The 9,549-nt window shown below is 40.0% G+C and overlaps 1 protein-coding gene across 1 annotated transcript; it reads right to left on the bottom strand.

The window, feature by feature from the left end:
• Positions 1-8,239: 8,239 nt before the first annotated feature.
• On the bottom strand, positions 8,240-9,184 carry LOC107590131 (olfactory receptor 5F1-like). Its single transcript, XM_016278742.1, has one exon. It carries the CDS (start codon positions 9,176-9,178, stop codon positions 8,240-8,242), a length of 939 nt encoding a protein of 312 aa, XP_016134228.1. The 5' UTR covers positions 9,179-9,184.
• Positions 9,185-9,549: the final 365 nt, after the last annotated feature.

Below are 9,549 nucleotides of genomic sequence, written 5' to 3' on the forward strand. Positions count from 1 at the left end.
AAAGACGAGAGAGGACCAGGCCTGGAGTTTATTTTGTGTACGGCAGTCATCCGCGAGGGGCTGCCGCTTTACGATGAATGATTCTTACTTACCACAGTTGTTTGATGAACTTGTGATATCTCCTTTTATAGGGTCAAATAAATATATTGCAACTTGTTTTGGAGCGGTGTGACCTTCCTTTGGAAAGCTATTGAACTGGATGGTGTGCCATTGAAGAACCCCATAGAATACAGAGATGGTAGAAATTCAACATCTGGAGTAAATAATTCTACATTAAAGATTTGTAGTATGTTCTTTAGGGTCAACTAAATATTTTGGAGCGGTGTGACCATCTTTTCAAAAGCTATTGAACTGGATGGTGTGCTGTTGAAGAACCCCATAGAATACAGAGACGGTAGAAATTCAACATCTAGAGTAAATAATTCTACATTAAAGACTTGTTTTATGTTCTTTAGGGTCAAATAAATATTTAGCAACTTGTTTTGGAGCGGTGTGACCTTCCTTTGGAAAGCTATTGAACTGGATGGTGTGCCATTGAAGAACTCCATATAATACAGAGATGATACAAATTCAACATCTGGAGTAAATAATACTGTGACGAGTGGGGGCAGGGCCGAGAGCCATGGGAACAGAGCGAGGCCAATGGAGTAAATGATAATGAGCGACACCTGCACCGCTCACCGATCTCGAGTCTCACGGAGGAGCTCCGGAAGGATAAAAGGAGGAGTGACGACAGTAAAAGACGAGAGAGGACCAGGCCTGGAGTTTATTTTGTGTACGGCAGTCATCCGCGAGGGGCTGCCGCTTTACTTTCGTTTTGTGTTTGTTTATTTTATTAAATTGTTCAAATGTTCGCCGGTTCCCGCCTCCTCCTTTGTTACAGTGGAGCCGAAATCCGGGAGGAAGGAGGGACACGCTGTCAGAGAGCCCTCGCTGCTGAGGGGGATCGCAGTGCTGAGGAGATCGGGCAGCAGGAACAAGCGGAGAGACCGCCGGTGGCTGTCCGAGGCGGTGGTGCTGGAACTATGGAAGACAAAGTGGGACGGAGAGCTCGCTGCCGCACTCCTGGGTCGAGGAGGGGTTGCTACCGTCCGAGAGGGAGCGGAGGAGTCAGCTCCGTTCACCAGGAGGCCGGAGCCTGCTGCCATCCGCCATGATTGGGGAGGAGCAGGGAATGGGGGACTCGCTGCCGGCTGCCCTCATTAGGAGGAGCCGTCGCCGTCTGCCAGGAGGCGGAGGAGCGGTGGGCCATCCACCAACGATGTCCAGTACCATCGCATGGCACCGCGAGTGAGAGCCTCTCAGCCGGTTGAGGACCAAGCGGCAGTGTGTCCGGGAACCGGACCGATAATTTTTTTTTTCTTTTCCTCTCTCCCCTCTCTCGTATTTGTCTCTCCTCATCCTTCCATCTCCTTTTCTCTCGCCTCGTCTGTCTGTCCTTACCCCCAGGTACGCCACGGCCGCCGCGATCGGCTCCCCCGGAGGGGGGAGGGGGGAGTAGAACACAGTCTCGGGAGTACCCCCGGCCTGCGAGGGACGATGGGGGTATGTGACGAGTGGGGGCGGGGCCGAGAGCCGTGGGAACAGAGCGAGGCCAGTGGAGTAATTGATAATGAGCAACACCTACACCACTCACCGGTCTCGAGTCTCACGGAGGAGCTCGGGAAGGATAAAAGGAGGAGTGACGACAGTGAAAGACGAGAGAGGACCAGGCCTGGAGTTTATTTTGTGTTTTGTGTGCAGCAGTTGTCCGCAAGGGGCTGCCGCTCTACTTTCGTTTTGTATTAAATTGTTTAAATGTCCGCCGGTTCCCGTCTCCTTCTTCCCGAACTACGTACGTTGTTACAAATACTACATTAAAGACTTGTAGTATGTTATTTAGGGTCAAATAAATATTGTGCAACTTGTTTTGGAGCGGTGTGACCCTCTTTTAAAAAGCTATTGAACTGGCTGGTGTGCCATTGAAGAACCCCATAGAATACACATATGGTAGAAATTCAACATCTAGAGTAAATAATTCTCCATTAAAGACTTGCATTATCTTCTTTAGGGTCAAATAAATATATTGCAACTTGTTTTGGAGCGGTGTGACCTTCCTTTGGAAAGCTATTGAACTGGATGGTGTGCCATTGAAGAACCCCATAGAATACAGAGATGGTAGAAATTCAACATCTGGAGTAAATAATTCTACATTAAAGATTTGTAGTATGTTCTTCAGGGTCAACTAAATATTTTGCAGCATGTTTTGGAGCAGTGTGACCCTCTTTTCAAAAGCTATTGAACTGGATGTTGTGGCATTGAAGAACCCCATAGAATACAGAGATGGTAGAAATTCAACATCTAGAGTAAATAATTCTATATTAAAGACTTGTTTTATGTTCTTTAGGGTCAAATACATATATTGCAACTTGTTTTGGAAAGGTGTGACCTTCCTTTGGAAAGCTATTGAACTGGATGCTGTGCCATTGAATAACCCCATACAGAGATGGTAGAAATTCAACATCTGGAGTAAATTATTCTACATTAAAGGCTTATAGTTTATTCTTTATGGTCAAATAAATATTTTGCAACTTGTTTTGGAGCGGTGTGACCCCCTTTTCAAAAGCTATTGAACTGGCTGGTGTGTCATTGAAGAACCCCATAAAATACAGTGATGGTACTAATTAATCATCTAGAGCAAATACTTGTAGACTACATAGTTGTAGTATGTTCTATAGGGTCAAATAAAGATTTTACAACTTGCATTGAAGCATTGGATCCCTCCTGTCAAAAGCTATTAAACTGGATGATGTGTCATTGAAGAAACCCATAAAACACAGTGATGGTACAATTTAAATATATATGAGGCACAAACTATTTATAAACCATCTTGAAGAAAGTTTTGCCACTAATTTTTGAAGTGTTCACCCAAAATAAACATCCTGTTTGCTGTCAAGCTTTCTGAGTACTTGTCAAGTAATCTGATTGATTCAGTACCATGGTGTAATGTCAGATTACTTTTCTTAGGGAATTAATCATTATTATTCTAGCTCAGGTTTTGAACGGAATCGAATCTGAAAATTCGAAGTCAACCTGATTAGAACTGATTTCCAATTTGATAGTTTACACTTTGTCAACGGTCGTCCAGTAAGACTTTAACCTCAATATATTTTAACAATTTGAATATTTGTATTTTCCCTGGCCACGGGTTAATACGTGCTTTGATAAGTTATTAGCTACGAGCTAGGTAACAAGATCTTTGGCAAGGTTCAACTTTAAAATTACAACACAAGGCAATGATTCTTTATAAATGAAACAATAATGTATTGGCTATTCTAGATTACATTAAACTAAGCTAAAAAAAACACACACAAACAAAGGTTCAGGGAAATTATGTTAACGGAGTTCTGATGAAAGCCCAAAGTTTTAGCAAGATATTCGCTACAGTTCTTTTACTTGCAACCTGAGAAAATTCATAAAGCAGAGACTTGGCTTATGTTTACTGCTTAAAATTATCTCGGCACCAGTTCAGCAGATAGAAGATTTGTTTGTTTACTTGCGTTTGGGTGAGTTTCCTTGTGTGGTTGCTTGAGGGAATTCCGTTGCTGGTTGGTTGCTGAAATAATTTCAAGTTGTCCTCAAGGTAATATATATGCAATTACTGGTGGTGGTGTAATAGCTATTCATATTATTTCCTAACAACCTCTATGGATTACTATCTGTGGCTTAACTTAGCCTTTCTTTCTGTGGCCTTTCTCTTTGTGGCATTTCTTTCTGCGGCCTGTCTTTCTCAGGTTTCCCCTCTATAGCCTTCTGAGGTATTTCTTTATGTGGCCTATAATGGCCTTTCTCACTATGGCCTATCGAGGCCTCTCTTTTAGTGGCCTATTGGGGCCTTTCCTCCTGTGGCCTATCGTGGCCTCTCTCTCTGTGCAGCCTATCGTGTCCTCTATCACTATCCGGCCTATCGTGGCCTCTATCACTATTCGGCCTATCGTGGCCTCTATCACTATGGCCTATCGAGGCCTCTCTTTTAGTGGCCTATTGGGGCCTTTCCTCCTGTGGCCTATCGTGGCCTCTCTCTCTGTGCAGCCTATCGTGTCCTCTATCACTATCCGGCCTATCGTGGCCTCTATCACTATTCGGCCTATCGTGGCCTCTATCACTATCTGGCCTATCGTGGCCCCTCTCTCTCCCCTTGAGACCTTTGTTGTCCATCTCCTCTACTCTATAAGCACCAATACTTTAGCTATAATCTGATTGGTCACTGCCTCAATACACCGACAACTACTGCTGCTGAACATGGAGTTCCAACATCAGCCATCAAGCTGCTGGGCAGATGGTCATCCTCCGTATTTGAATCCTCCGAATCTGATTATTTACCTATAATCTGATACATTTTTAATGCTTGTCATACTCACCTTAATTATGACTAATTAAATATATTTTCATTTCTTTTGTTTTATATATTCTAGGATCTTCTAAGAAATACTGAAATATCTGGTGGGTATTTAATTTTCTTCTCTTTCTTTTGGGTTAGGCTCCGCCCTGCCTTCGTCTTTGGCAGGAATAGCTGGAATCTACGACTTCAGATTTAAGCTACGGATGGGGCCTATACCAAATAATTCTGTTTTTTGTATCAGTTTTGTAAATAAATACTTTTGAGTTTTATCTTCACCTCCCGAGTCTTTCTGGTAGAAATGGAAGCATCAGTGCAAGTTCTACTAGGAAGACTTAATGCCATGTCACATATTACAATTATATCTAGCCAATTGTCACTCAACACGAGGAATATATAAGCCCTCTACTCACCCTTCATTGTCTTTTGCAGATACTGCCACTGTCGTTTCCCTCCATTCTCCCCACCACCACCAGGTTGGCCCCATCCATGCGGGGGTAGACTCCGCCCTGCCTTCACCTTCAGCAGGAATAGCTGGAATCTACGACTTCAGATTTAAGCTAAGGATGGGGCCTACGCCAAGTAATTCTGTTATTTTGTATCGGTTTTGTAAATAAATACTTTTGAGTTTTATCTTCACCTCCCCAGTCTTTCTGGTATAAATAATGTTCTATAGTTACATCAAGATACAGTGCATTGAAGTGAGATGCTAATCGCCATTACATATCTCAATGTCCTACTAGTGTATGTTAGTGTGTTTTGTTAGTATGAGCTAATACTGTTAGCAGCGGCCGGGTGATATATGACCATGTTGTGGCAATGATATGAAGTGACTATTGTAGCACAATATATATCCTCATAGCACAGTACTACTTAAAGTTATTGACACTTTGATGAAGAAGCGTGTATGAACGAGGAATAAATAGCAGGACACGCGCTGTGGTGAAATGAGTGAAGAACAATAGACACAGAAAGCTGCGCCTCATTTGAATGGTCAAGTACAGATAATTCTCTCAAAATTCACTTGACTTAAATGTAGCAAATTATCTCAAAGGGAGAATATTAATAATTAATCATAACTTGTTATAATTAATTACAATATTTGTATAGGTTAATAGAATTAGCTTGATAAAGCAGAATTTACACTATACTCAATTGACTAGTTCATCTAGTGAATGCTCAGTATTGATTATTTATTAATACAAAGAAATGTTAATTTCCAAGGTAAGGGAAATACCCTTTTTAAGGTACAGTACTACTCAGAGCATGTAACAAGATCAAAATTGTTAAATTGTCTTTGTTGCAAGCAGGTGTAGCAAATTAGCTCAAAAGGGAAATGCATTTAAATAATTACAATTAATTATGATTAATTACAATTATTTACATCAGCTGCCAGTAGTAACTGTAGCAGAATTAAATTGCCCTCAACGAATCTGTTCGTCCAGCGAACATTCAGTGTAAGTTCATATCAACTCTAGGAAAGGATCTTTTTCGTGGCCACAGAAAATACTTTCATACAGTATTAATGCATTAGAGCATGTAGCAAGGATCAAAATTGTAAAGGGACATTAATTTGCAAGGCAGAATCAGAAACTCATGTAATTTGTGCACAAGAGTTTTATTAACTAAACACTAACACAAACTAGTCTAACAAACAAACAAACAATCACTCATACATGGGAAAAGGCAAATGAGACTTGATGGATGAAACCATCAGGAAAACCAGAGAATGAAGCTATGAAAAGGCCAGGTAAGCGTTGCACCGCAGACTCAGACCCCTCTTTGGTCCACCCATGGACCGGGTCCCTACGTTCCACCTCGCTTTCCCACCACAGGTATGTCGGTGGTCCCGCTGGTCCAGCTTGTACGGTGTCTGGGTGCCTGGCTACCCAAACCGTCTCACTGGCTCCTACGACCATCAGACTCGGCTATGCGATTCAGTTCGCCACAGGTTCCTGGTCATTACGTCACCTGCCCGTGACGTCTCGTCCATCTATTGGACTGATTATACATGTGATTCAGAGCATGGTCACGCTGAAGGCGCTCCCATAGTGATCGACGCAGCCCGAGTTCCTGAAGGGGAACTCTAGTTTACGACATTCTGTTATCAAAAGTCTCGTGAGCAAATGTATGTGTTCTGTATGTGTTTTATGGCCTTATTTCAGTGAGTTAATAATTTTAGTTTTTCACTAACCATGCATAAACGTTGTTTTCTCAAAAACACAAATATGTACATTCATGCTGCTTACATATTATTGTAGCCCATTTTGTGCTGATTACAGTGTAATCAGACTTTAGCCATTAACATGTTTTTAAGATAATGAAAAAAGGAAAAATGTCAGGGCGTGTCAAAACTTCTCCAGGGCCCCAGACAACTCCAGAGTTGTTTTCAATCAGTGAAATTACTATCAGGTGTCAGTGTGTGCCCTGTTTTATTTAAAGAACAGGGACCTATCAAAGTCTGATCATGTTTGTGGAAGTGTATCATGGCATGAACAAAGGAGATCTCTGAGGACCTCAGAAAAAGAGTTCCTGTTGCTAATCAGGCTAGAAAAGGTTACAAAAACATCTTTAAAGAGTTTTTGACTCCACAAATCCACAGTCAGACAGATTGTGTACAAATGGAGGAAATTCAAGACCACTGTTACCCTCCCTAGGAGTGATTGACCAACAAAGATCACTCCAAAAACAAGATGTGTAATAGTCTGCAAGGTTGCAAAGGAACCCAGGGTAACTTCTAAGCAACTAAATGCCTTTCTCACATTGGCTAATGTTAAAGTTCATGAGTCCACCATCAGGACCACCACCATTGCCGACTCATGTGTGATTGGTTATAATGCGCAACACTGTCAAAACACGTAAAAAATCATGGCGCAACATAGAACAGATCTAAATTTAATGCTGTGGTCAACACTTTTCATTTTATTTTCATTTTATTCGTGACAGCCATAATGGATGTAGTTTAACTGTACAGCACCATCTGTGTCCGTGTGTTGCCATAGTTTCTTCAAGCGGATACTGATGATATCAGTTTTTTGACAATATTATATCATTGATTGCGACAATGATCAGGGATGAGTCATTGTTTAAAATTGGAATTTCTCTGGATTTACAAATCCTTGGGATTTTTTGGCATAACATGAATACACAGCTGCATGAAATATATCACACTGTGCAAGTAGTTTTTGGATATTTTATAACGAAAATCTTACATATTGTGCCTTTAAATGATGAGTGATATTACATTCCTTTTAAAAAAAAATGTTTATTATTATTTCCATTAGCAAGGGTACATTTAGTATAATAAACTTCAGTACATCATGGAGAAGTGTCTATGATAGTACGTCATCCAACTGAAAGCATTCAGTAAAAGGTCTGGGTAGCTTTGTTGACAGCAAGTTATATTACAGTTATGCCAAAGAATCTTCAAATATTCTTGCTTTTTATTCATGTGCATACATCTGCTTATTTCCATTTGAGGTGCTACTTTTTTAATGATTTTCTTCACTCAATTATTTTTCTTTGCAGACATATTGCTTAATACATCCACCTTATCATATTAGTAATTTGAACATACACTTGAAATGATGAAAAAAAAAAATAAACAGTAATCATTATTTATTACAATATGCCCCCATTAATTATGCAGACTGTTATCACATATTTATCTTGTCTATATTTGTATTTATGCATGTCTATACATAACCTGCTTTGCCACATATGCCTAAACACACAATGAATTCTAAGAAATAAATTAAAATAAATATTGAAGTGTATTTCATATTTAAAATTTGCATTCAAAGAAAATGTTCACATCATTACAGTGGTTTTCTTGTATAAATATATGTAAATACATTAAAATCAGCTAGAATTAACTTTATTTCTGCATAGTTTTAACATTCTTTGTCTTATTTCCTTGGCCTGTAAACCATATATTATGGGGTTTAATCCTGGTGGTATAACATGGAACATTACACTCCCAAACTTCCTATTTTCAGCATACTCAGAGAAGCGATGAAGAAAAATTGGGACAAACCCAGAGATAAATAAGATTACATAAACAGTCAAATGAGTGCTGCAAGTTTTTATGGCTTTGCTGTTGGTCGCATTGTTTTTGCTTTTTAAACATACCATTGCTATTCTGAGATATGTCATTAACACCCACCCCAATGAAGAGGTAAGTAAAACCACAGTAAAAGTTAATCCATATACATTATTAATCACTGTATTTTCACAAGACAGTTTAAAAAGTGAAGCATTATCACAAAAGTGGTTTGGAATAAATGATCTACAGTGAGACAGACGCACGCTGAGGCCAATCAAAATTCCCACTGGCAATATTGCAGCAGCCCAAGCTCCTGTTGACAGTTTAACCATCATTTTATTGGTCATTATAGTTGGGTATCGCAGAGGATTGCATATGGCCACATATCTGTCATAGGCCATAATCATTAGAATAGTGTGGGAAGTTGTTCCATATAAATGTACAAAAAAAGCTTGGAAAACACACTCCACATATGTAATGTAGCGCTCAGAGGGGTCTGTTAATAAGTCCTTCAGTAAGCGTGGTATGAGGACAGTTGCTCCAATTACATCACTCACTGGTAAGTGACAGAAAAGAATGTGCATAGGCTGGTGTAAACTTTTTTCTGCTGAGATCTGAATCAAAATCCCAATGTTAGACACCATTGTAAAGACATAAGCAATCAATAGAAAAATGAAGGTCAGCTGGCTGGACTGATGGGTAATTTGCAGTCCCTCCACTAACAGTGCACTGTATCTGAATGTCAGGTTGTCCATTTGAAACCTGAACTAAACATACAAATAAAGTGGTTATATTAACAGCATAATAACAGGAATTTGATCTTGTTTTGTCTTGTACTCTAGCCTGCAGAACCCAAGAAATACCATCATTGTTCAATTATGTAATAAGTCAGAGTTTAGAATTGTGAAAGTCTGATAATATAAATAACCGAAATACCTACCAGGGTATTTACCAGGGAAGATGGTTGTGATAGATGCAGAGTTGGGACACCACTTTATATGGATTATAAATTGAATTATTGCACCCTCTCCTACTCACTGTGACTTATTTATACTCACAATATTCAAGATCACAACCTGCTTACTCTGAATAATGTTTAGTTTGTTTGCCCACCTTGTTTTATGTC

The sequence above is a fragment of the Sinocyclocheilus grahami genome, unplaced genomic scaffold (genome assembly GCF_001515645.1).
Source record: "Sinocyclocheilus grahami isolate Dianchi unplaced genomic scaffold, SAMN03320097.WGS_v1.1 scaffold124.1, whole genome shotgun sequence".
Lineage (NCBI taxonomy): Eukaryota > Metazoa > Chordata > Actinopteri > Cypriniformes > Cyprinidae > Sinocyclocheilus > Sinocyclocheilus grahami.

Bases quoted from the DNA above. Each gene is read 5' to 3' on its own strand.
- LOC107590131 (XM_016278742.1), bottom strand. From the start codon at position 9,178: ATGGACAACCTGACATTCAGATACAGTGCACTGTTAGTGGAGGGACTG.